Source organism: Theobroma cacao, chromosome 2 (assembly GCF_053813885.1).
Source record: "Theobroma cacao isolate CCN51 chromosome 2, ASM5381388v1, whole genome shotgun sequence".
NCBI classification, from domain to species: Eukaryota; Viridiplantae; Streptophyta; class Magnoliopsida; order Malvales; family Malvaceae; genus Theobroma; species Theobroma cacao.
In genome coordinates this window covers 40356476-40384174 of record NC_142640.1, presented here as the reverse complement: position 1 = coordinate 40384174, position 27699 = coordinate 40356476, and the positions used below count along the sequence as shown (strand labels likewise).

General features: G+C 33.1%; 2 protein-coding genes and 1 non-coding gene across 7 annotated transcripts; all 3 read right to left on the bottom strand.

The window, feature by feature from the left end:
* Positions 1 to 14497: 14497 nt before the first annotated feature.
* Positions 14498 to 14615, bottom strand: LOC148764275 (U5 spliceosomal RNA). The gene has a single exon (XR_016024894.1). It is a non-coding gene; the product is annotated as a U5 spliceosomal RNA (small nuclear RNA).
* An 885-nt stretch (positions 14616 to 15500) lies between these two features.
* Positions 15501 to 17913, bottom strand: PRIN2 (Serine/Threonine-kinase). Its single transcript, XM_007044463.3, has 3 exons — positions 17494 to 17913; positions 17291 to 17386; positions 15501 to 15934 (listed from the first exon to the last, which is right to left on the bottom strand). Exons 1-3 carry the CDS (start codon positions 17884 to 17886, stop codon positions 15746 to 15748), a joined length of 678 nt encoding a protein of 225 aa, XP_007044525.2. The 5' UTR covers positions 17887 to 17913; the 3' UTR covers positions 15501 to 15745.
* Positions 17914 to 19099: 1186 nt separating this feature from the next.
* On the bottom strand, positions 19100 to 25981 carry POL{LAMBDA} (DNA polymerase lambda (POLL)). Of its 5 annotated transcripts, none has more exons than XM_018116453.2 (14): positions 25757 to 25981; positions 25543 to 25680; positions 24854 to 25183; positions 24594 to 24687; positions 24367 to 24497; positions 23998 to 24060; positions 23316 to 23495; positions 23163 to 23216; positions 22203 to 22291; positions 21469 to 21559; positions 20667 to 20747; positions 20294 to 20361; positions 19487 to 19571; positions 19100 to 19397 (listed from the first exon to the last, which is right to left on the bottom strand). In XM_018116453.2, the coding sequence occupies exons 1-14, from the start codon at positions 25865 to 25867 to the stop codon at positions 19299 to 19301; spliced, it is 1614 nt and encodes a 537-aa protein (XP_017971942.1). In that variant the 5' UTR covers positions 25868 to 25981; the 3' UTR covers positions 19100 to 19298. The 5 variants fall into 5 exon arrangements, 3 of the variants coding, with proteins under 3 accessions (XP_017971942.1, XP_017971943.1, XP_017971946.1); XM_018116454.2 differs by having other exon boundaries at positions 24854 to 25165; XR_016024429.1 differs by having other exon boundaries at positions 19349 to 19397; positions 19487 to 19576.
* Positions 25982 to 27699: the final 1718 nt, after the last annotated feature.

Sequence of the window (27699 nt, the reverse complement as noted above, 5' to 3'; positions counted from 1 at the left end):
ATCACATTACATTCCTTGGTTGTAATGTGATTGCATTGCAATGGTCTGTTGCAAAACAAATACTGCAATGTAATTTAATTGGATACATTGCAGGGAATGTACTTTCACTTCCCTCATACCAAACGTTATCTTAGAGTTGAAGGATAAATTTTACTTTTTGATAAGTTTATCATGTTAAAAATAAATAAAAAATTTTATTAGAAAGAGAATTTGAGAAAGAAAAGTGATGATGAAGAACAACTTATTGATTTATTTTCATCAAAAGTCTGCCTTATTAAAAGCAACAATTAGTTATCATATGGTTATAAAGAAAAACCATTGGATAAAAACTAACAATCTAAAACAATTGGAAAATGAAACGTGGGTTTTATAACTGCTATTATGGCAGATACAAAGTACTCTTTTTAACCCTAACACAAACAATGAACGGGGTCTTTCAAAAAGCCACGGTTTCTTGTAATACTAAAAATGATACTGCATGGTTTAATGAATCATGTGACTCACTTACATGTGATTGTCTTTCTCCTTGCAACAAGGGACTACCTGGCGTGAACAACAATGAAAAACATTTCCGTGCACAGACATAATTCATTTTCTAACATTTCATTGAGTTTGGTCTTGCATAAAGCTAGCTTTCATTTGAAAGTAAGATATTTATCTTTGCCTAATCCCTTGGTGAAGATATCTACAACTTGTTCATTTGTACTGCAATATTTCACATTGATTTATTAATTCTTTATAGCATTTCTTATTGCATGATTCTTGACTTTTATATGCTTGCTACGACCATATTGTGTTAGGTTCTTCGCAATGGTTATTGTGAATTGGTTGTCAAGCTAAATTGTTGTTCCACTAACTTGTTTAAAACTCAAGTCATTTAGAATTTTTCTTAACTAAAGTGCATGGTTGGCAGCCGAGATAGCAGCCACATATTCGGCTTCAATAGAAGATTAAGCCATTATTTCTTGTTTCTTTTAAATTCCATGCAAATACCAAGTGAAAAACATAAACTAATGGTGCTTTTGGCATCATTTGTACAACCGGCCTCATTACTATCACAAAATCCCATAAGTTTTTCACTTTCATGATGGATATACTTGAGTCCATATTTTATAGTTTCTTGGATGTATCGTGAGACTCGTTTTGCAACTATCATATGAGTTTTGAAAGGCTTTTGCATGTATTTTGACAGAACATTTGTTGCATGCACTATGTTAGGTCTAGATGCTGTTAAATACATCAAATAGCCCACCAAACTTCTATATTGAGACATGTTTGCAACTAGAGCATCTTCTTTTGTAAATAACTTATTTTCAGAAGCCATATGAGTATCAACTAGTTTACAAGACTCCATATGAAACATTTTGAAAAGTTTTAGGGCATATTTGCTTTGGTGAAGACAAATATATTCACGTGCTTATATGATTTCAAAACCTAAGAAGTAATGCATTTTTCCAAGATCACTCATATCCAATTTTTGTTTCATTTGGGTCTTGAAATTTTTCAACTTAAAACTGTTGGGTCTTGTCACCAAAATATCATCAACATAAAGGGAAATTATTAGACTTGGTCATGTGAGCTCTTGACATAATAAGTTAGTTCATTAAAGTTATGTTTGAATCTTTTCTTGAGCAAGTAGCCATTAATTCTTTCATACCAAGCTCTTGGAACCTGTCTTAAGCCATACAAGGCTTTAATGAGTTTAGAAGCATTGTCTTCATTTCCTTGCTCCACAAACTGGTTGCTCAATATAAACTTCTTCCTCAATTAAGCTATTAAGAAAAGCAAACTTTACATTCAAGGGCCATATAAACCATTTTTCTTTTGCAGTCAAAGCACATAATAATCGAATTGTACAATGTCGAGCTACTGGTGCAAAACTCTCGATGAAATTTATCCCATACATTTGTGAATAACCTTTGGCTACAAGTCTATCCTTGAGTTTATTCACTGAACTATATGTATTTAGCTTGGTTCGATATACCCACTTGACACCTATGGTTTTCTTAATTTCTAGTTTGTCAACTAATACCCATGTGCAATTTTTCTTGATTACATCCATTTTGGTAAGCATTGCTTATTGCCTAACTTGCTTTTTGCTACATCAAGGTTGGTAATGGGTTCAACAATGGTGTTGCACTTTTCATAAATTTCTTGCAGACTTCTCGTTCCTCTTATAGCATAATCATCATTGTTTTTTTCATTAGTCTACTTGGCATTCTCGACTTCACCATTGTTTGTACTATGAAAATCTTCAACTTGGTTAATGTTTTAGTTCCCTTTCATGTCTTTTTCAAACCTTACATCTCTTGACAAAAATTCCTTGTTTGTGTGCACATTGTAAAGTCGATAACCTTTAGATGCCTCACTAAAACCCAAATGGACAATAACCTTAAATTTTATGTCAAGCTTTGTGTGTTTTTCATTAGGAATTTTTGCATAACAGAGACATCCAAATACATGTAGATGAGAGATTCAAGGTCTGGTTCCATGCCATTCTTCAAATTGGCTCTTCATGTTTATTGCTCTTATTAGGAGAATATTGAGCAATTGAGTCTCAACATTTGTGGCTTCTACCCAAAAGGTTTTAGGCATTTCTTTCTCTTGAAGAAGACATCTAGCCATCTCAATCAAGGTTTTGTTTCTCCTTTCACAAACCCCATTATATTGAAGGTTGTATGGTATAGTGGTGAAGTGTTTGATGCCATTTGTACTTAAATAATTTTTAAATTCATTTAAGTTATGAAGGGAGAAGGTAGGCCATGCATCTCAATGCAACAAAAATAAAACAATGCAGTGGAAAAAAAATAAAACATAGAAAACCAATCTCACCCATCCAAAGTCACTTTTCAATAGCTTCTTGAATGTCATTAAGCAATTTTACGATAAACATATGATCATAAATCATTACCTTAGAGATAAAGGAAGCTGGATCTTTTATTTAAATACCTGAACAGCCTTTTGATCGACTTCACACCGAGCTTGGTTGTAGCCAACCCAAGCTATTCAAGAGGTTCTTATGCAACCTCAAATGAAAGTCCACAACAATGATCTCCAAAAATCCTTCACAAAGATCGGGATTACTCTAGCCTTTACAATGTGCTAACTAGGTGATTACAAGAATCAAACATTCTCAAGTGCAAACACATTCCTTGGCCGAATGTTTTAAAGAAGAGAACTATTTTCTTTCTCTTACTAGGGGCGGTTATGAAGTGCCTAAGGTTTTGTGTTTTTCACCCTATTAGAAAGTGAGGCTTAAGTTAAGTTTATATAGTTAGGGTTAATTTCAGCCCATGCACAGGAAACTACATAACTCTTATGTAATTATGAATTAACCGCTCACTTATTTAAACAATTTTAATTAAGCGCTTAGTAGCTTATGACTACTAACTTGATTAAGTCTTACTTAATCACCCATCCCATTTTATTTCTGAATTTCATTTTAGGTGTGTGACCCATTAGGTTTCCAACATGTTGGCAATGATTTTAGGATGTAATCCATAAGTTTATTTTAAAATTAGATAAATTCAAACTAACTTGAATTTATCATTGATCATATCCTATCATGGCCATCCAAATGTTATAAGAGTCAAGATGATTTGACTTAACCTTTTAGTGATGAGTCTTTTAGTTTAATTTAATCCTTTCATCATGTATCCTATAAAGACTAAAAGCATGGTGCAATGTTTACTCCTTAAGCCTTTCCATAATCATTCTAGACTAAGTATAACTTTGAATGAAATTTGAAAAACTCTTTTCTTTGAAACTTCATTCCACTATAGCTAGAAACTTACATAAGTTATTGCTTATCAAAGACACAAATAAGATATGCCTTTTCATTTAAGGTGATGAATCCTTTCTAGACCACTCATTTCCCTTCACATGTCTCATGCTATACCCAATGACTATTACTTTGGGCATTTATGGTTAGCACCTTGTAAAATGTTATCAAAATATAGCAATCCTTATACAAGACAACTTGGTGTCACAAGTCGAGGGATCACTTACACGACCAACACATGAGGATATATTCCATAGACATTAGATTGAAATACCAAATGGAATCCTCACGATGGGTCATGTTCAATGAACTCCTTCCTAAACAAACACTTACATTAGAGTTCCAAGTAACTTTATAATTCAACCTATGAGATTGGTTGCTACTTATTGTCAAGCCCGACCTTATAAAATACTTTCCATGTCATTCATATGATTGACAATATGCTTGCATACTTGGAAAGCCCCGAAAGAAAAATCGTTAAAAGACGACAATGTACCAAATGGTACAATTAAGTTAATTTAAGCCTCAAACTAGATCAAATAGAGAATTTAAAATGAAATTAAGAATATTAAAGTCCCAGAATGGTTTAATATGGTGATTTGGAGTTCGAGGATCAATTTGGAGTCAAACTAAAATTTTTACTGTCCAATGGCAAAATGGTCATTTGCCACCTAGGGACACAATGGGAATTTTTAGAAAAAAATTTTTTTTTGGCCCCATTTAACTTATTGGAGTATAATTTGAGGGTTTGGCAGTGAAAAAGTTTAATTCCGGTGATTTCTAGAGTGTAGGGGTAAAATCGTAATTTTACCACCCGCGGACAAAATTTGAGATTTTGAGAGAATTTAGATCAAATTTGACAAATTGGAGAATGGTATGAGTATAAGGGATGAAAAATATGTCTATGGGCAATTTTTCAGTTTTTGGGGTAAAAATGTAATTTTTGACTTTTACGAGGGCAAAAGTGTAAATTTTAAAAATTACTCCACCAAGACTTTGGATAAGTCTGAGAATTTTATCTAAACTATGTATATGTGGGACAAGTGTATGGTGAAAATTTGGAAACAAATGGATGGCTAGAATTTAAGGAATTAATAAAACATTAAAAAAATGAATAAAATAATATTATATTATTTTAGCCTTTAAAAAGGTAAAAATTTCAGAATTCTCATCTTCTTCAGCTGTCCAAACCAGGGGAGAAAAGGGGAAAAAAACAAATAAGAACCCTACCTGAAAATTTAGGGAAAATCAAGAGAAATCAAGAAATCAAGCATTGAAAAGGTAAATTTCATTGATTTTCCTTGTGATTTTCACTACCCATGCATTTGTTTCTCATTTCCATGCAAAATTAGAAAGTGGGTATGGACACCCATGCTGGCCAAACCTTCATGGATGAGTTTTGAGCTTGATTTTTGGTTGATTTTAATTGAATTAAGTGATTTTAGTTAAGTTATATTGAAATATAGCAAAAATAAACTAGAGATATAATTTTCTCCCATTGAAACCCATTATGCCGAATTTCTAGGGGAATATTAGCTGCTGATCTTGATGTTTATTTGAGGAATTATGATGAATAATGATTAATTATGAGCCTAGAAAAATAATGAGAATTTTCGAAGCAAAAATACAAATTTTTACTCACTAGGGGTATTTTCATAATTTGCTATCGGGACTGATAATTTGCACTACACTGAGGGACATTAAGTCAATTTGGGTGCAATTGAGGTATAGAAACTGAAAAAAATTAATTTGGAGTTTAAACGGACGCGTATATCGATTTATCGGGTAAAAGATCGAAATAGGCTAACACCGCATTTAGGCAAAAATTTAGACATTTTTGCATTCCATATCAAGCATTAGTAGTCTAAATTAGTTTAATTTCAATTTAGTACCAATGTGGTGAATTTCTCGATTTTGTACTGTGTCAAGGTGGTGAGTCCTCCGATAAAGGCAAGGGAATTGCACCTAAGGACCAGTAGTCTGAGTATTTTGAAAATCCCCACTCTAGACACGGTGAGTAACCTTACAATCATTTTAATTATCTAAAGTATGTTTTTATTCGATTTTGGTGAATTTTATGAAAATGAGTTCAAATGGTAAATTTTTATGTTTTGCAAACAAACTGAGTTTAAATGAAAATATTTTATAAATTGTCTTGAAACGAAATAACGATTTTGAAAATAGAGTAATTGGAGACCACTGATATGTTGTAAATTTAAAATTGAATTAATGGCTTATGTTATTGTATTGGCATGACTGGCTGGGCTGTGTTTTTTATGAATTGTATGAATTGCTTTATTTTACCCTTGCAGGCTGGGTAGTAATATATTAGCCCTGTCATGCTGTCAAAATTTTATTGTATGGTGGGTTTGACCTGCTGCAGTGGGCTGGGTTCTGTGGACTAGGCTATTAGAGGGGCACAGAATCTTGTTATATTTTTACCTCGGTTGGAGAGGCGAGTAGGGTAACTCCCGAGGTATAACTTTTAGAGTTCACTTTACGCCAAACCACCACGTGAAGGGGAACTCGGCCAACGCCAAGGAACGACTATATTTTCAAAATAAAAACATGACTTTCTAATAGCCTTGGCGGACTCAGTTGGGATAGCCCTCGGCCAAGGTATCCCAGATAACTGAGTATGATAATAATTTTTGGCATAAGCCAAGCTTTTTAAGAAATTCATAAGCCATACTGATTACTTGCTTTAAATAAATTGATTTCATTTGGTTGAAATAAGTTGAAAGATGATAAATTACAGTTTGATGAAATGTTTTAATAGTCTCCTTTTACTCGACTTTAGATATTTTGAGTGATGTTTGTTTACTCATTGGGATTTTATAATCTCACCACCCTCATTTCCACCCATTTCAGGCTCAGAATAGATTGTAGATAACTGATATCGGCGAGGATTATAGTTGAACTTGCCACATCCAAAGACTGTAGGTTCATTTCTTTTGATACTTTTGGTCATTCGTGGGCCCACATGTCACTGTAAATTAAATTCTATACTTTGGTTATCTGTATTACGGTATGTAAAAATTTATTTTGCTTTTACGCTATAAAAATTATTTATGCAGTATTCTTCAAATATCGTTTTATGTGAAAATTGAATATTTTATTTAATATTTTTATTTTATTATAACAGTCATAATTCCATTTTAAACGAATATTTTAGACATCCAAAATTATTTTTGATTATGAAATATGTGTTTTCCACTCACATACTATATTTTTAGATGATTTTGAGATTTTTGGGATAAATGACCAAAATACCCATGTGAGATGAAAATTATTATTTTATTTGTTTAAATTGGAAACAATTTAAAATCTTTTAGAATGTGGTATTTGGAAACAGTTACCCACAGGGGAAATGAGAAGCTGATATTAAAACCTTGCGGGGTTCCGATTGATATTCCGGGTAATGAATGTCGATTGAGACGTCGCGACGATTGTCATGGGCTCGATGGGAGTTCCGGGTCGTGACACTTATCATGTAAGGAACATAGAATGTATCAGTCTCTAAGCATCATTGGTGTCTAGTCTTAATGACAAATTAACTAGGAACAATTTAAAGATTATGCTTTGATGCATAGGGATCTCATAATTGTAACACTTTACAATTTCCTTGCAAGGCATATTAATCTCATGGACTTCATTCAATAAACTTGAGAAGCATAGTTTATTGATGAAGGAAAACCTTTAACCATTTATTATGAATGATATGATTGCATGATTGTGATTTAAGCCTTAACCAATCTGATTGGTTGTAGGGCTCATTCCCAACAAGTCACCCTCATTAATTGTTTTGATGTCTTTTATTTTGCAATTTGCTTCATTCTCTACCAGGACTTTAAACCTCTTAAACCTTGTCTAACACATTGACTTTTCTTTTTAGAAAATAAACACAATTGTACCTAATAAAGTCATCAATAATCAACAGGTAATAGAGGTTTCCATTAAGAGATTTGGTTGTCATGAGACCTCCCACGTCTGTATGAAGGAGATGTCACTTGTAATGGGCACGTGAATCACTCCTTTTTGGGAATGGTGTCTTTAATTGTTTTCCAAGTTGGCATGTCTTGCAAACTTTTCCTAATATTATGACTATTGGCAACCCATCCAGCACGTTTGAAGTGGCCATGTGACTTAGTGAGTCATGGTTCACATGACCCAATCTTCTATGCCACAGTTCAGTGTAAGATAAAATGCATTTATCTGTTTGCTATCTTATTTTCATCAAGTTCACAAGAAAGCATTTATTTTGCATTTCAACCGTGAACAATTCATTTCCATTTGCATTAGATATCTTACAACATCTATCTTTAAATATTAAAATATAATTACTTTCCACCAATTGGCCCACACTAAGAAGGTTTTGGCTTACCTTTGACGAGTACATGATGTTTGCCATTGACTTACTGCTAGCCACGGTTTGCACTCCCACTTTTTTAATACTTTCAATTTTTAAGCAATCATCATTTCCTATCTCAACCTGTGACTTATAGCTATTGTCAAGGTTAATAAAATTTTCTTCTCTCCTTGTTATATGATTGGAGCAAGCACTATTTTTATTAGGTTTCCTCACTATAGACACTTATTTTTTTAAAATATATATATATAAATTAATAAAAAATAAAAAAAAGAAAATCAAAAGAATGAAAAAATAAAAGAAAAATAAAGTAAAAGGAAAAATAAAAAAATAAAAAATGAAAATAATAAATAAGACATTAAGGGTAATATGGTCAAATATGCAACCTAGGCTACCCTAAGTATAAAAACCTCTTTTTCCCATCAGCTCAAAGGAGCTCTCCAACCACAAGAATTAGCCGTTCACCTCTATATTTCTTCTTACTCCCTGCATTTCTCTTGTTCTCTTTCCTTGATTCCACCATTAAAGCATCATTTGCATTCCAAATTTAATGTTATTCAGTTCATTCTCTTTCTTTTTCCATAACCTCTCAAAACTTTACATTTTTATGGATGAAAAACTCCATTTTAGCTGTTAAAAAACTTTATTTTTCTGCTGTTAGAAGCCATAATCAAACCTCTAGAAATGGGAGAGCTTTTCATCAAATTTCTTGAAACCAGCTCCAAAGCCACCTTTTAGAGCCATTTTCCTCCATTTTTAGACCTTAACCAAGTCCAAAAAATTGAGGCTTAAGGTGAGCTCAAACAAGGTGAGATTTTTTTAGCCATTACATTTTATTTTGTTTGGTTTTTTTTGTTGTTGCTTATATGTTATTTCAACTTATTTTACTGGTAATTTTAGTTTGTATGGAATGTAGGAATAAATTTACTTTGACAAAAAAAATAATAATGGAAAATAGATTAGTATATGAAAACGTATATAGGTACATGAAAAGTAAAAATAAGTATATAGCTCAATAAAAAAATAAATAATATCTAGAATTAATTAATGCAAAAAAGATATATAATGTTGATGCTCAAAAGTAGGTTATTCACTTTTTTTTTTTAAAAATAGTAATATAGGAAAAATATTATTTGGGTTACATTGATAATGGAATGTTTATTTGGAACGCGAGAAGTTGCAATTCCTATTAAATTTTTCTAAATTAGAGATTTTGATTAAAACCCCACCAATATGATAGAAAGGTTTTAATTTTGAATCTTGATGTTTGCAATTTTAAGTAGAGGCATTTTCAAAAATAACTCTTAAAGATAAGATGTTTTCAAAATTAACCCTCTTTATAATTTTAACTATTTTTAGCCAAGTTAGACAAAATTACCCTTAATGAAATTACACGTTATGATGTTATACGTCATGTACAAAAATATGTTACACGTCATGGTTAGGTTGTTATACACCATGTACAAAAACATGTTATACACCATGTACAAAAAAATGTTACACGCCATGATTAGGTTGTTACACGCCATGTTAAAAAACAAACTGTTGTTACACGCCATGTACAAAAACATATTACACGTCATGGTCAAAAAAGGTTATTACACGTCATATTGAAAAAAAAATATTGTCGTTATACTCCATGTTAAAAAAATATTATTGCTACACGTCATATTTAAAAACATTTTATTACACTTTAATGCCTGAAATGTTGTTATTACTTACGAACCAAAACTTCAAATCTTCTCAACTCTCTTCATTTCATTTTTTTTTGACAATTTGGCATCCATTAAAGTGTTTCTAACATGTTTTCATAAATCAAAACACAAATTTTCTTATCTAAAACACCTATTTCGACTAAAATTGAAAAAAAAATTCTTTAAAAACCTAAGTTTATAAATTTCAAATTCTTGAGTTTATTAGTGTCTAGGTCCCGAATTGATCAAATTAAAAACTATTTCAAATATCTGTAATCATTTTTACTGTTTTAGTTTTATCCAAAATACCTAAAAATCAAATTTTCCAAATAGCCACCCACCAAAGCACATCAAAACCATCGCTTAGTGTCTTAAAAACGCAGAAAAGAAAAATCTAAAATTGCGGGAGAAAGAAATTTGGAGCATAGCAAATGAATGCTGAAAAGAGAAATCAATAAAATTAGAGAGAGCGAGATGGTGAGAGAAAGATATCGGAAGCACAAATATGGAGAAATTGTGATGAATGGTTTAATTCATTGGAAATAGTTTCAAGGGTATTTTTGTCAAGTTATAACTAATATGGCTACAAACAGTTAAATTCATTTTGATGGTTATTTTTGAAATGCCCTAATCAAGGAAGGTTATTCCTCATAATTTTCTCTTTTTAAGTAAATGAACAAATGTATTAATTTAATTACTAATCAAACAAAAAACTATAAAAAACAAAAATAAATAATGAAATAATAATAATAGTAAATACGAGAGAGAATTAATAAAATATATATAGTTTTGAAATATAGAATTATATAAAATAATGATATTCATGATAAATAAATAAATAGTAATAATAAAAAAATTTTAAAGATAGTAAGATTATAATAATAATGAATATAGAGAATAATTAATAGCGAACATAGGAGTTGGTAGCACATTATACATCATCACTGCATTGTTAAATATCATGACATGTAGACGTATTGTGTGCACAAGTCAAAGCCCCAATGATGGGACTTTTCAAGGGAACTTGAGAAGGTGAGCTTTTTCGAAAAATTTTCTAGATGAAAAGATACTTCTGAGTCCCACCAGTATGATGGGAGGGTTTAGGGAAATATCCTTAATAAAGGCTTCTGCTTGTATTAGGTTTTGTATTCATGAAAAATACTATTTTCAAATGCGAACAACTAACTTGATGATAGGATTTACTCATTAAGCTTGTGAAGGCGAGTTTCTCGAGTATTTCCCTAAGTAAGAGAATATCTCAGGATCCCACCAATATGATGGGTGGATTTGGAAAATATCCTCAATAAAAGGTTTTCGTTTAGTACTATCTAGATTTTATGCCATGCATTTCATGACTGCATCATTTGCACAATGCAATAATAAGTTGTAACTCGATTTAATAAAATAAATAAATGATAATTAAGGAAGCACAATGAAATAAATTTAAAAATTTAGGCTATAATAGGATAACATATTATTAAATGGTATCGTTCGTGGAACGGGCGTCACGGGGGTGCTAATCCTTCCCCGTGCGTAATCGTACTCTCGAACCCAACTCTAAAAATTCACAAACAAGTTTATTGTTCTTTAAACTGACTTAAAATCAATTTAGAACTCCGTTGAATAAAACAAATTTAACAGGTGGCCAATTACACATAAATAAAAAAGATTAGTGGCGACTCCTAAGTTTTTCACATCTAGAGGTCGAGTTTCTGGATCCGCATGTTACGACACTCACCATGAACAAGAGTCCATTTTCTTCTTTAAGTTGTTCCACCTCCATTGTTTTCTCTTCATTACACATGCCTTTGTCTTTACAAACCTTTTCAATGTGATCCATTTGGTTGCATAATTTGCACCTAACATTGGTAATAAAATTTTTCTGAATGATTTTTCTGTTTGCAATGAGGACAGGGAAGAAACTTTACTTTGCCTTTTCCTAGTCTTCCATCAGTGCCTTTCTTTTCTTTATTTTTTTTTGTCATAATCATTTTTCTTGAAATGACTGATACTGCTACTCTTCTCTTTTGCTCTAGCAACTAGTACTTTTTCAATGGAATCTTCTTGTCTCAATGCTCTTCATTACTCTTGGGCTTGAAGAACATTAATCAACTTAGTTACTGAAAGTTGTGAGATATCTTTGGAGTCTTCCAAAGAAGAAATTTTGACTTCAAATTTCTTTGGTAGACTCACAAGAATTTTATGAACAATCATTTTTTCAGTCAAGTTTTCTCCCAACAATCTTAGTTGGTTCATAAGTTTCATAATTTTATCTATATAATCTTTGACACTTTCATCCTTTTTCATTCTTAATACTTCAAATGCTTTACGTAAATTAAGAATTTGAATTTGTCTAGTCTTGTCACGTCCATGAAATTCCTCCTTCAATTTGTCTTATGCCTTTTTAGCTATCTCACAAGCCATAATCCTGGTGAAAATCGTGTCTGACACAGCAAAGTAAATGTACGATAGTGCTTTGAGTCTTTTAGAAACTTCTTCATGATGGGTTTGGCTATGGACGACATGCTCAAAATACACAGTAGAAAGAAAATTAGAACATTATAACTAAACAACCAAAACATGCCTCCACGCATGGATCACCTTGGTGATATTTAACACATAAAAACATAAAATAAATTATTATTTAAAAAGTTACCTTACCAAGTAATTTTGTAATCATAATGGCACTCCCTGAAGCAATCATGAGAACACCACAAGGAGCAAAAACCCTAGTCAATTAAGTGCTTGGCCTCCAACGGTAGTACACACGATTGCACTTGAACCATCAACAAATAAGGGAGTTTTTAACTATACTTTGTGCTAACAAAGAGGACAACAATTGTCCTTTTCTTCTTTTTCACAATCTTAGCCGAACCTCTCTTTAAAATCACTTCATAAGCAAATTTTTCTTTCACACAAAGGAAGTGGTGATAAAGAAAGAAAACGCCTTTCTTTTTCTGACAAAAATTAGGTTATCTTCAAGTGTGAAAAACTCTCATATGAAAAATAGTTAAAATGTGACTTATATAGTTAGGTTAAAATAACTTTAATTTTGCAATTAAGCTGCCAATATTATAACACCTTATAATATTAGGCCCATTACTTAATTAAACTCTTTTAATTAAGTCCTTGGAAATTAAAATCAAAATTAATTTTCTTTATATTTTGCAATCAAGGCCTTATAATTATAACTATTTATAATTATGTCTAAAACTTAGTTAAACTCTTTTAATTAAGTTTATAGAAGTTAATTATGTAGCATGTGATTTAAGTCTAACTTAAATCATCACTCTTCCAATTTAATTTAATTCAAATACAATCATTGTGTGTGACCCATTAGGTTCCCAACACGTTAGCAATGGAATTGATTAATGACTTAATTGATTAATATAAATTTCAATCAATTAATTTATAATCAATTCCATAGACCAATATTGGCATCTAGCAATGCATCATGGTCACCCAATTGTTAAAAGAGTCAAAGTGTTCTTTGACAACCTTTCAGTGTACAGTCTATCAGTGAATTCATTCCCTCATCATATATCTCAGAGAGGATAAGAGCTTGGTATAGTGTATACTCTTATTGACCTCCATATTTGTTCCTGTAGTTATAGCATTAGCTTTATAGAGAGTTATGAAACTTTTTTCATGTCGCCTTGGTCAAGGACTTCAATAAGCTAATGTTAACCAAAAACTGATAGGATATGTCTTCTAAAACACTTGAGGTGATGATTTCTATCTTGACCATTCATTTACCTTCACATGCTTCATACTATTCTCAAAAGCATCCTATTTTGGTATCCTTGGTTAGGCACCCGTAAGGATGAAATAAAAGCATAGCACTCCACATATAAGACAACTTGGTGTCTTAAGTCTAGGGAGTATTTACACGACTGACACATGAGAAGTGTTGCACAGACACTGGAGTGTATTACCAAATGCTCTTCTCATGGCGGGTCATGTTCAGTGAACTTGCTCTCCTAGGTAAGCACCTATATTCTAATTCTAAGTATCTCTATGCTTCAATCTATGAGATCGATTACTTACTTCCAAAGTAAGAAATATAGAATATACCAATCTCTAAGCATCATTGATGTCCAATCTCAATGATACATTAACTAGGAACATTTTGAGATTATGCTTTGATGTATAAGGATCTCATAACTACAACTCATTACAGTTCTTTTGCAAGGCATATTAATCTCATGGACTTCATCTAATTAAACTTATAACTCATTATAATTGATATCTTATTGATGAAGGAAAACCTTTAATCATTCAACATGAATGATACTGTTGCATAATTGGATTCAAGCCTTAACCAATCTCAATTGACTGCAAGGCTCATCCCAACACTTCACTATATTGTTTTAATTGGACTATGGTTGGTTTTGTTGTCTTAATTTCAGAAATTTGCCTATTTTCAGTACCCTAGAGATCGAAAGATAAGTTTTCATTTTAACAATCCAAATTAAATAATTTTCACTTGATAATTTTGTGGGTGCAACAACACAAAAATTTGAGAGATTTTGGTTGGTAATATTGTCTGGAAGGCTAGATATTTATTTGAGACTACTAATAATGCTTAAAAAATTTAGGAAATCGAACTGGGAAACCCGGATTGCACCCCCAAACTTTAAACTAAATTGCAAGGCTCATCCCGTGAAGGAGAGCCCCCCAAAAATTGGCGTATGCCGCTGTCTGCGGCGAGCACACGGTATTCTTTAGTAAAAGGCGAAAGAATAGTTCGCTCTGTGCTCACCGTGCGGCTGCTTGCTTTGCTACGAGGTGCACGTGGACTTTAAGGCTGCCCTTGGCCTGTTACCTTGTCTCGCATAACCAATGTGGAAATCTTGGGGTTGCTCTTAGCTAGCTCTCGGCATTTTTCTCCTGACTTCATGTCCTCCATGATCTTCCCTTTCTGCCTTTTGGATCTAATGTGGAACAATGATATAGCAACATATTTGTATCATATAGTCCATACCAGACACCATCTGAGCTCTGAAAAGCCAAGAGATGAAGAGCAAGAAGTGCTTGAATTCAAGGTGGAATAAGAACACGAATGGCAAGATGATTGATGGCACTGCATTTTGGTTTTGGAGCTAATTGGGCGATGCCTAACAGAATGGGAGCTATAACTGCTGACTGGAATGAGCTGGTATATTACTCCAGCTTGTACCAATACGGCCATGATTGAACCATTTAAGTAACTCATGTCAATCATTCAATAATAATTTTTCCAGTTCTGCTTGGATATGAAAACTTACCAGCTTCTTCTTAATGAGATTTCACTTCACGTTTTTTTGTTCACACGACAGTATAACATCTTCTCCCTTTTTACCTCATGAAATTAATCCGACTGGAATTTGTAATTGGATCAAGATATCTCAAGGAACTTCTATCTCTCAAATGCCTGTTACGGTAACTGGAACAAAGTATCGTCTCAAAACTTTATCTTACTATTTGTGGATGGAAATATGGGGCTATAATTGGTTTTGATTTACTCCAACGATGATGCAGTGCAGGAACAAATATTGATGTGAAAGGTAATGGGTATGAATTGTTTAGTGCTCAAGTTTGTGAAGCAGAGACAATGAGATAATCTTCAAAACGGTTTCTGCTTTAAAATATCAGCTGCTTCTGATCATTAACTCTATTTCAGAAAAATTGTCCAAGGATCATATTCTCATTATAAAGTTCTAATACAATGCTTACTCCAAAACTACTATCATAACATCTTCTCAGACGTCAATTTACACTTGCCACCTTCACAAATCACAAGGACTTCTCAGTTTCGAGGGCAAGCAGAGTAAGAATGAAAGCTTTTTCAATACCTGACTAGCTCTTACAACATACATTACACATGAAAATTATATTCCCCCAGATAAGGAGGCTTTTCCATTAATTGCAGCCAGTCCATTCTTTCCAGTCCTTGTCTACATGATCCTGTGCCCATTTAACCGCAGCACGTGCAGCTTGCGGTCCTCCAGGCAAACCCCGCTCATTAAGAGTATCAGCCATGTCAATAAAAGGTATGACCAAGAGCATCCCAGGACCACCATACTCGGTGCGTAAGAAAGTGCTAAATATCTGTTTATGCTTAGAACAATCAGAAGCAACATCGTTGACTGCTTGTATAATTAGATAGATAACCACAATGAAAAAATGTATATCAGCACAAACATGACATAATAATCTACGGCCCAGAGCATGCTTGGGAAGAACGGGCTTAATATGGACAATATGGCAGTGGACTTAAGGACAAAGGAAATGTTTATTTGAATTACTGCAAACCAATTAGAAGTACTGGTTTAGTAGATTGCGCTTTGCCATAAGATATAAAAAGGCTTGTCTTTTTTTTTTTCCCTCTTTCCAACAATCAGTCTTAAATGAAAGCAACAAAGACAAACAGGGCATGTTCATCATTGTTCATTCCTTCTCCATGAATAATTCATTCCATTGGTTTAAACTCTTCTAAATACATCCCAAGATTTTCTCTTCAAGAAGATATATATCTAAGTGATCAATGACACCAAATTACCTCAATTTTAAAGAATTCTGCTCAATGAATGACAAACAGCACCAATTTTACTACTGCTCTGACCCTTGTACAAACAAAGTCCATGAGGTTCTCCCTTATGTGTCCATGGCATTCCTAGAGTGGCTCATCCTAAGGCGATTCTAAGCGAGTTTATGATTCAATAGAATAATGACCATTTAGACTCATCCAAATTATCAAGCTACCCGGCTGCTCTTCCATACAACATGAGGTGGAATGGGCATTATACACTATATAATTCTTTGATCTTGTGATCTAATGTGATCTAATATACACCAAAATAATTTAGGACATGCATACTGTAGGATCCATATGAAACAAGGTGTTTCCTGGATGCATATCTGCCACTGTTAGGATTAACTGAGTCTTTTATGGACAATGGATTACTAATGACTGGACGGGGGGTCCAAGCATTATCCGACCGGCTATGAAGAGACTAATGAATAAGAGAAAAAATGTCAAAACATTGGGATGATGTTCAGCTTATCTATTCTACTAAAATTTTAAATTTATGAATTATAAGTGTCAAAATGTTTAGGTTTGCTGAAGCTCAAATGTTGCTTTCATTTTCCAAGACAACCACAAAATTAGACCAATTAGAACTAATATAAACAGGCACCTCGATAATACAAGCCTTTCCCATACACTATCCTCTGATTTGAAGTTAAAAGCCTTCTGACAGAATTTTTGTTTTAGCTGATTAACAAGTGATCTTCATGGAAAAATGTGGTATTTGGGTTCATCAATTGGATATTCTGAAATATGATATATCTAATCCAATCAACCAGCAATGTTCAAATTTAATTCAAACAACAATTGTACGCTCAACCAACCATCAAAATAAGCAAAAGGTAAACAATTTTCCAACAAAACTGAAAGACAATCACCTGAGTACAGATTCCTACGACTTCTTCAACAGAGTCTCCGAAGATATCCTTCTTGGACAGTTTATTGAGCAGATGCTTTCTAAACTTATCCGTTTCCTGAACCCAAAAAGAGAAGAAAACCCAAGAGGTGAATTCTCCATCAACACAATACATACCAAGATAACGGAGCCATAAATATGTAAGAGCAAGAAAAGGGAACTCACAGCATCAGCGAATTCGGGAATTGGGTCAGGGAATTTGTACTCAGCAGCTTTGCAAACGAACTTGGTGGATGAGAATGACGGGGAAAAAGGTGTTGGTTTCCTGCTAGTTATTAGAGGGTAAGCGGAGGAGTTGTTTAGTTTGATGACGGCGGAGGTTTTGAATGCAAAAAAAAGTGAATACCGAATGAAAGAAGGAGAAGAAGAAAAAGAGTTGCTGCAAAAGGAAAGGCGGGGTGTGGAAGAAGAAGGAACGGAGGGATGTGGTTCAAGCCTGAAAGAGAGAAGAGCTTTGCTCCATGAAGCCATCTCTTTGTTGCCTCCCTTATCTGCTATTCGTCTTCCGTGTAGCTTGTGGGGTTTTACGTTTTTGCTAAACCCCCCCACAACCCACATCCTTTCTAAATTTCCTTATAGCGAAAAAATAAGTACTCTCAGGTGTTATCTTCTTCAATTAAAAAAATAAATACATTTTTTTTAGAATAGCTTAAATTCATTTAAGGGAAAGTTACCAGTTTTTTTGACTTGGAAATAGTTTACCATTACTATTGCTCTATGTTGAACAAGAAATTTCTAATTCATAAATGGGTATATGTTAGTAAAAGAGAAAATACTCCTACCCACCCGCAAGTTTTGATTCACTTTTATTTTATACAAAATAGACTCATGCTTTCTTGTAATAATACATTTTTTTAACTGTTGACAGTGATAAGCTTGTCTATTACGATTACTTGTTTGCTGTAAAATCATTGTCACAATGGTAAGTGAAAACATTTTACTTTTTGATAGAGACAAATGTGAACTTTAAACATATTGTCACATTTATAGTTTAGAACAATTTTGATAAATAAGAAATTGAACCTTCATAAACTATTAATATAGTCTTTTTATTTATAATATTACTGAATAATTAATGGTCATATCATATATATCATAAATAAATAAATAAATAAATAAAACATTTAAAATATAATACGTGTAAAATAATAATTTATTTATCTAATAAATAAAAAATAATAATAACATTGGCTTTTAAACACTCGTATGAGTAGGATAGGAAATTTAACTCCATAAGAGTTCTTATGGTAGAATGCTTTCAAGTGTACCCTGTATCACAAGTTGTGTTTAAAATCAGCACCAATGAGAATATAATGCAAGGAAGGCCACTTCATTAGCTATGCCACACAAATGTTAAAAATAAAAGTACTCCGATACAGTCTTGGGAACGGTGAGTTTCATCGTTCTGAATCGAGCCTTGTTCGCATACAACTTGTTTATCTTGTTCCAAGCATCACAGGAACAACTCCTTCAGAAAAACGTTCAAGTCTTGGCGGGTCCAGTGTTCATAAGCTGCTGGGTTGGAGCCTTCTTTTTGGATCCCAGGCCATAGCAGAGGGACAAGGGGTAGAGCCATGGACATAGCCTAAAACAAGAAAAGTTGACAGGAGATAGTTTCATAGGCAAATGAGCTACACCATTAAGGGAGTTGGCTGATTGGGACAAATGGTTGGGGCATTGGTGATACTGTTACAAGTAGAAGAGGCCATTGTTAGCAGAAAACAGAGAGCAAGATAAATAATAAAAAGAAGAAAACGAATATCCAACGAAATTGAACGGAAGGCTTTTATCATTCTGTTGTATTCAAGACTACTAATAATATAAAGTTTCCAGGATAAGGGTACATGACGTTTATATACAAACTAAGATTTGAAATATAAGCTAAAATATACAGAATTGAATTCAAAACTAGCTTGATCAAGATTTTGAGTTTGAATTACTATTCCCTCCAATACATGCAACTATGTTTTTCACAAATTCCTTTCATAAGGTTCAAGCCATGGAAATCCCAGAAAATCAAACACCTCCTTCTCAGTCTCCAATTTCAAACTCGTGGTACCTCTTGCGCCCTACAACAGAAATTTTACATGACTAACATTAATTGATCCGTAAATAGTGGTTTAGCTGAAGGCTACATGCAGCAAAACCAATAAATTACCCGTTTACCGCCTGAACCATGAGTAGCTGGAAACAGCCCTGTATCATCAAGTCGGAATCCTTTAGATTCTGCTAGCAGTCTCAACCTGCACTAAAGGATCAATGTCAGTGTCTACATCTTTGCTCTATAGCAACACAGACAGACATTCATATTTTGCAGTTTAGAAAACAAAGAAAAATACAACTGAACCATAACTCATCAATCCTCAATAATGCCATAAAGAAATATCATCCATCGTATAAATAGTAACATAACTATAATTCATATTTATGTTTGGAATGGAAGCTGAACAATGATATGGTTCTCAAAAACTTTTTTGTCAGCTACATATGAAAAAAGAAAATTCTGTAATCCAGATAGATTCCTATATAAGAGACAAGTACAATAAAGAGGTTTTGGGTAATTTGTCTAAGGGATCAAATTGACAACTCCTTTCTGATAATTGCTCAGTCAGAAGGTATTCAACAATCTACAAAAGCACCACACTATATTATTGAATCAGATTATTTCAGTAGCATCTGTTGACGACACAATCACTCACTATCAGCAAAACAAAGTAAAAAAACTAATATACACAACTATCAAAGTACTACCAACTAGCAACACAATGAAACTAACACGTCACATCCAACAACAAATACTCTCCTTTCTTGTTCCACCTAGACTGTAAATGTATTGCCTTGCACATATATTATGTTCACATGCAAACTAGTAACATTAACACAATGTACATGCTCCAAGCTGCAAAAACCAACAGCAGTCAAATCTTCGTACTAATTGCATACTATTGATAATTAATAAACATACCTTCTATTTAGCACATCATTCCCAGTCCATGCTATTAGTCCGAATGCATATATGTCCCTTGGATATACCTACAAAAATAGAAGTAGCATACAGGCAAATTAATCACATTTAACATGCAAGTCTGCAACCTATCACATGAAAATAACATGTGCAGAAAATCAAACGTGGCATGGTAAGACTGGTAAGAAGATAAATTTGAGAATGGGAACATCACGTCGGGTTAGAACATGAAGGAACATAAAGCATGCTCGATAGGGATGCCATGACAACATTCTAATAAAATGAAAGAGATAAGGTTGTTGATAACCATCTTTTCCTTCTATTTCCCTCATGATACAATATTCTGATTACCATCTAAATATCATCAAGTTACCTTAAAGTCTATGCGGTGCCTAAGCTTTCGTCCAGGATAAGTGCAAAGACCAAAATATGTGTCAACACCTGAATCAGTACCCTATTCACATAACATAGAAAAGTAAAAGTCCAATAAAATTTAAAGAGAGAAACGTAAGAGCAGGAGTCAAGAAAATTCACCAAATGCATCTTACAGGTCGGACATCAAGTATTTAGTACTATAATCAAGCAAGAAAGAGCAACTACTGTATCGGAAAAGCTTGACTAATGATGGAGAAGAAAATGGTTACATACTCTGTTAGTATCTATAAAACATTACAGAATTGGATAGACAAGAAAGGCAAACAAGCAACTTAAAATTATCACCTAATCAAGTCAGCACATTTCTCTTTAGCCAATTACTGGTAAAAGATTGAATTTGTCATAGAAAGTACAAGTTCAAAAGCTTCTCCTTCAGCATTTCCTTTAAGTTTTGTTCTCATTGGTCTATGCACAATCAAAGTCCACAAAAGAAGCATTGAACAACCTGCACATGAACTCAGCTATCTATGAATTGTTAATTCTACATGTCTTACAAAAATAGGTATATGTTGGCTATTGAACACTAATAAAAGATGATGCAATACCATTCTGTAACCTTGCACAAACCAAATAGCAGCAATAATGCTTTGCCAAAATTGCTTAGTCATAGCATGTTCTACTTGTATGCTACCGACAAAATTTTGGGCCAAAAACTATAAGCATATATCACCCCACCATGCATAACCACCCTCTTCATCAGTATAGCATGAGTAAAAACAAACAAGATAACAAACATTTACCTCCTCACTGTGGGTACTGAAAACCAAATCTTCTCTTACGAACTTCATCTCTTTTAAACGCTTGACATATTTTTGCAGAAAACCTTTATGGCTGAAATCATAGAGCGGTCAATCCCATTTCTAGAAACTGAAATCATAGAGCGGTCAATCCCATTTCTAGAAACTAATACCACAAATTGTTAAGCAGAGAGCAGGAAGACCACAATAGGTGACACAACACATATATATGAGGGTGGGAGGAAAATGAAGAACAAAAATAGATCACATTCTATTCAAAAGTGATTAACATTGGCAGATAAACATCTCAGGAAACTGAAGAATGCAGCTACAAACTGGAAATCAAACAAAGAAAGTAGTTGTGCTTCTTAATATGCACCATAAGATAAAGGGTTATCTAATCCTGCCTAAACCACTAGATATTTTATGAACCTGGAGTCTTCCTGACACAACCCTTTTCTCAGCTACCAAGACCAACTTGTATAATAGCAGAGAATCCAAAGCAATGATAGATCGGAACAATGGCTTGGGTTTTACTTTATAGTTGATTACTGGCATTAACATCTTAAATATGTAATAATTTACAGCTTTCCTTTTTCTTCTATGATAAGCAGAATACATGTAAAAGCAGATAAGTAGAAGAAGATAAGCTGATCCCTCTCAGATTAGGAGGTATGGACGAAGCCAATTATCTAGTGAAAAATAAGGACAGAAACTGAAGGAGTTGGGTTTTAAACCTTTTTCCATCAGGATGTGTGATTACTATGTCTAAATCTCCACAGGAAGCTTTTCCACGTCTATATGATCCCCCACATACAACAACCACCTTCAAGAGAAATATCAGAAAAAATTAGACTATGGTCCACATAGACATTATTTAACCAATGATATCTCAGAAACATTAATTTTAAGTCATTGCTTTAATGTCTAATCATACGAAGACCTCTGCATGAGGTATGGCTGTAAAAGTATATCTTGATACATATTAGGTCAAATAACAGCAGATCCCCTTGCAATAATGAACCAGAGTCCAGATGGTGCAAACAGCATTAAACACCAATAATATCTGTCCAGAATCCAATCCTGGTAGAACCCTACTCCCTAATTCCAATCCCATGACACATTAAAGGAAAATGCTAGATTTGCACCTACTAGAATTCCCTTTCGAAGTGTAAACTAAAAAAACCCAATAATAAAAATTACTTAATATTCAGTTGTAGGCCTATTGCATAAACACGTTGGTACTGGAAACAAGCACTCAAAAAACAGTGCTTCAGCTAAAAATTAATTATATGCTACATGCCTTGTGAATTTCTCTTGTGCTGACTGCTGAGCTACAAACTTAAAAAGTACCTTAGAATAGTAAAAAATAATAGAAGTAATAGCCAACTGCACCATTACTGGAATGTAAATCGCAAATGAACAACTGACCAAAGCACTTTAGTTCTCAGTTAGCATATAGTGGTCAAAGCATCCATATATAAAGTTAATTGTTATTAATTTCATAAGTTTCTTTTTATACTAGACTTTTTCTTTGAGAGAGGAAAAGCAAAAGTAGAAAAGGGTGAAAAATCAGTTTAATCTGTGAGACATACACATTATATGTCCAACTCATTATAGCACATCATTAGAAAATTTTTCTGACAGCAGAATACATCTTCACCACATTCAATTTTTAAAGTATTCCGGGTGCTCACCCCAGGCACGATATCATCTGCAACTTTCTGTAGAAGAGATTCCATCTCTTGAGCCTATACAACCAGAAACGCATCAAGCATTTCATAAAAAGTAGGGGTAAATCTAAAAACTTTCAGTTAGGAAAGTCCTAGTCAGGAGCACAGTAGTCAGACCTCATGCCGTGGAATCCTTGTCTTAATATCATCAAAATATTTCAACCCAAGCTTTTGTGCATTTGTTAGAGAATCCTCATTCTTTAAGTCATCTAGTGTGCGGTGTCCTTTCTCATATAATTTCAGGGCTGTAGCTGGTCCAATTCCCCAAACTTCCCCAAATAAACTTATTGTCCTTACCTGCAAAAGATTGAAAGAAAATGTTGAAAGATAGACCAAATATTAGAAAAGCATTTTCTTTTCCATAAACTTACTACCAAACATATATATGAGCAAGCACTCAGATGCAAAGAGCATCTATACTTAAGGTAAATCTCCTGGTTCCTTTTTCTATCCCCTAAGTGGATTATGTGTTCATCCAACAGCATGGAACGAGCCCAATGGCCTTTTAAGAATATGTCTTTCCTCAAACTAGTTACAATGAAACTTCAAAAAACACTGAAATGCCGAAGGCAAAAAAGTCAGTCACATTATAGCCTGTATAGTTGCATTCTCAAATTCAGTTAAAAGATACTACAGTGCTCAAGGGAGAAATTTATAGCATGTGGAGAAAAGATGGTAGGGAGTAGGAAACAAAACTACAATCCTGGTACAAGAAAACTTCTTTTTCAAACAAATAAGTCCAAATAACAGAAAAGAAAAAGATAGTCCAAATTCAATTAAAGAAGAACCTTTATGTTACCTTTTCATCAGCTTCAAAGTGCTCCAACTTGGATAACTTTCCAGTGGTCACTATCTCCTGAATCTGCATAAATATTCCAAGGGCACTGATAAATTTTAGAAGACTGACAAGTCTGTATGTGTTTTGCAGACTCACTTAGAAGGTACATTTTCTGGTAATCAAAATTATGCCCTCTGTCCCAAATTACTGTCTTTTGAAATTTTAAGGTAAAATCTTTTCATGCTGCATGTCTTGATTGGATGCAGCTAGAAGACAGAGCTACACATGCCAGCAACATTAGTGAACCCTAAATGTGAAAATTAAAACAAGTCAACCAAACTAGGCAACAAATGCCACATGTAAAATTCAAACAAGAACATGTTTACTTACATGATCTTGCATTGACTTTCCAATTCCAGGCAGATTTTTGACCTGATTTGAACTTTCAATTTTAAAAGGCAACTTCTCAACAGCTGCAATAGCCTTGTAGTAGCTAAATGATCTGCGGTCATCACCCAGTGCTTTCGGTAGAAATTAATTATATCATATTAGATCCTTAGACAGCAATAAGTGCAATTGGTAGCAATGAATATATGTGAGGCAAAATCAAGTCTCACCTCTGTATATGTTTATAAGTTTCCCAAATATCTCTGTAATGTCCTTGTTTAAATCTGGCACGCTGTGTGGCAAAGATGATGACAGTGTGCCAACCTAATTATCAAACGGTATACGTTTATGAGCATTAGTAGCATGAAGACTTAAAAGCATACACATCAATGGCCTGACCTTTTCTTAAGGCAACTAATAGCATTACGCACACAAAACCAGATGGACAACAAAATAGACAATTTTTATATGTGGTGACACCTTAACTTACATCCTTATCTGGAGTACCAGGGATTTCAGGACAGCTAGATAAGGAGCTGGGAGAGTGGGGTTCAGTATTCGATGCCCCTGATAGAGTGTTAATTTCTAGTTCTCCTTTCCTTCCTTCATTAGTGTGTTTAGTATGCTCAGGTGAGGATTTGATCTTTTTGCAATGCGATTGTTCCTCATGGCTAGAAGAATTTCCGTTGGCTGGTTCAAGTTTCAGATTCTTGTCAGGTGTACCCACCCTTTCCAGATCCACTTTCAGAACGTAGAAATCCTCAGAAACCTTTTCCCCGGCTGCCAAGCTGTCCTCCAACCACTGATACATGAGAACATGCTGCGACAGGTAGTTATTGCAAACCACTTACTCTTCAAATGTGGCACTTCAGAGATAAATCTCAAAATGAACACCAGTAATTTGAAACGGTTTTTTCAATTTTTGGTGTAAATTAAATTAGTATATTCAAAAAATAGATGAATATATATGAATTATTCCAACACTAATCTAGTAAACGGATTTACAAGCCAAGATTCTTAATCAGAAAGGTTGTAATTTGGCCCTAGCAAAAGTTATAACTATTACAGCAAGTTGAAAACAACAAATGTACTTCCAATATTTGATATATATATAACGCTATTGAATTAAAAGATGAAAGGAGAAAAAAAGAAGTAAAAAAAATAGTAGAGAGTACTCACTCCTCCGAAGCGAGCCAATTGTTCCTTATCGACATCGTGAAAAAGAGCATCTGAACTCATAGCAAAAACATGACTCACTTTTTTGGACAAGTGAGTCTCAATCTTAGCTCCCATTTGCACCAGTTTTTGCTTCCAAATCTATAATTTACCCAAACAATTATGAAAAAAAATAAAACGCTGCCAAGTAAATGAGTTGTTCTGGTAATGGAGAGACCTGTAAACGGCGAGACTGGACGCCGTTTTCGATTAAGAAAACCACCAAACCGGCAAAGATTCCATGTGGATCGGAGGAAGGAGCCTTGTTTCTGGTTCGCTTTGGCGCCATTTTTCTTTCTTCTGGTTGCTAAAGCTTGTTTCAGCCTGAGCCAGAGAGGACTTTCGGCTCATGTAACCGAATAAGAGGAAGGCTCATGTGCGCTCCCAGACATCGAGCCTTTGACCTGCCAATGGCTGTAAATCGGCTCCATATAGTGACACGTTGTGGTGATAAAGAGCCTTACGCCACGAGGCATGTTTTTACCACGTAAGCCAACAAAGTACAAGTCAAGTCAAGGGTATAGAATCCGCATACCGGTTAGCGGGTCGAAACAGGATGTTAGCGGTTAGGTAGCTGAATCCGAACTTTATTAAGTTTTAGGGTATTTAAAGTTTATAATTGTCTGAATATTTATAAAATTTCTTATTTTAATTTAAATTTTAATATATACTTACTATTTGATAATTATTTGAATTTGTTAAAACTTTAATATATATTATAAATTTATATAAATAAAGGTATATATTTATAATTAATAATTTTATAAGTTATAATTTTTGTAACATTAACATATAATAGAAAATAAACATTTTTATATAAAAAATAAATATATAATAGTACTTATATTCTTTATAAATTAACACAATATATAAAGTACATATCTTAAAAGACATTATAAATTAATCAATAATCATACTTTCATAAATTAATTTAATTAACTTTATAAGTTTGTCCTTAATTACATGAAATTAAAAAAGTAAGTTGTAAAACTATTTTAATCTCACAATCTCTTTTTAAGTATATATATTATAATAAATTTACATAAATAAAGGTATATATATTATAACTAATAATTTTATAAATTATAATTTTTGTAAAATATAAAATAAAAAGTAAATATGTTTATATTAAAAGTATATATTTAATAGTAATTATATTCTTTATTATATGATATGATATTCATATTATTTAAACATAATTAATAATCTAACAATTTTTTAAATTAAATATATTAATAACATCACATTAATAATTTGACTAACAATCATATATCATTAATTCATCTATCAATTTCTATCAAAATAAATTATTTGCAAAGTTGGTAAAAATGAGGAGTGTTTCTCATTCTTACATAAGTTCAAATCCAAACATCAACAAAATTTTTACATATTTAATTTAATTATCTATTATATATCTAATATATATTATATAAATAATAAAATATTACATAAATGGTGGATGTAGGGTTCAAGTTTGGAGCTGATACTCGCCTAAACTTGGATATCAATATAATCGGGTTTGGATAGCGAGTACCCAATGGGTGGTACCTGAGCCTTACTCGAACTTGATACAAGTAGTAAAATTACTACCCAACCCATCTCAAACCAAATTATAAAGTATTTAACCCGATTAGGTAGGTACCCAAGGGTTAGCTCTCGAGCCCTACTTGAACCCAATACAAGTAGTAAAATTACTACCCGAATCCATTCCAAACCTCAATAATAGAATACCCTAACCCTAAATAATAAAGTTGAGTACCCGTGAATATCTTGTAACAATTATAGGATGCCCATTGACATCCTTAAGTCATAATCGTCTTTGATAAAGCTTTACGTATAACACGTAACATTTGTTGCAGGAGTTACACACATGGCACATTTATTTCATAGCTTACATATATAGCATAGGATTCTCATTTTGTTTGGATCTTTATTTTTAATAATTTTTTTAAAAAAATTGAATTATATTATTTTTTGTATAGAATTCATTTTTTAGATTAATTCAAATCTTGATTAACTTGGTTGAGCTAATAAATGTATTAGATTAGGAAATGAACCTTATAGCCACTTACATTATTTTTTTTCTTACATAATTAACTTGTTCTTATTCTTGATATCTAC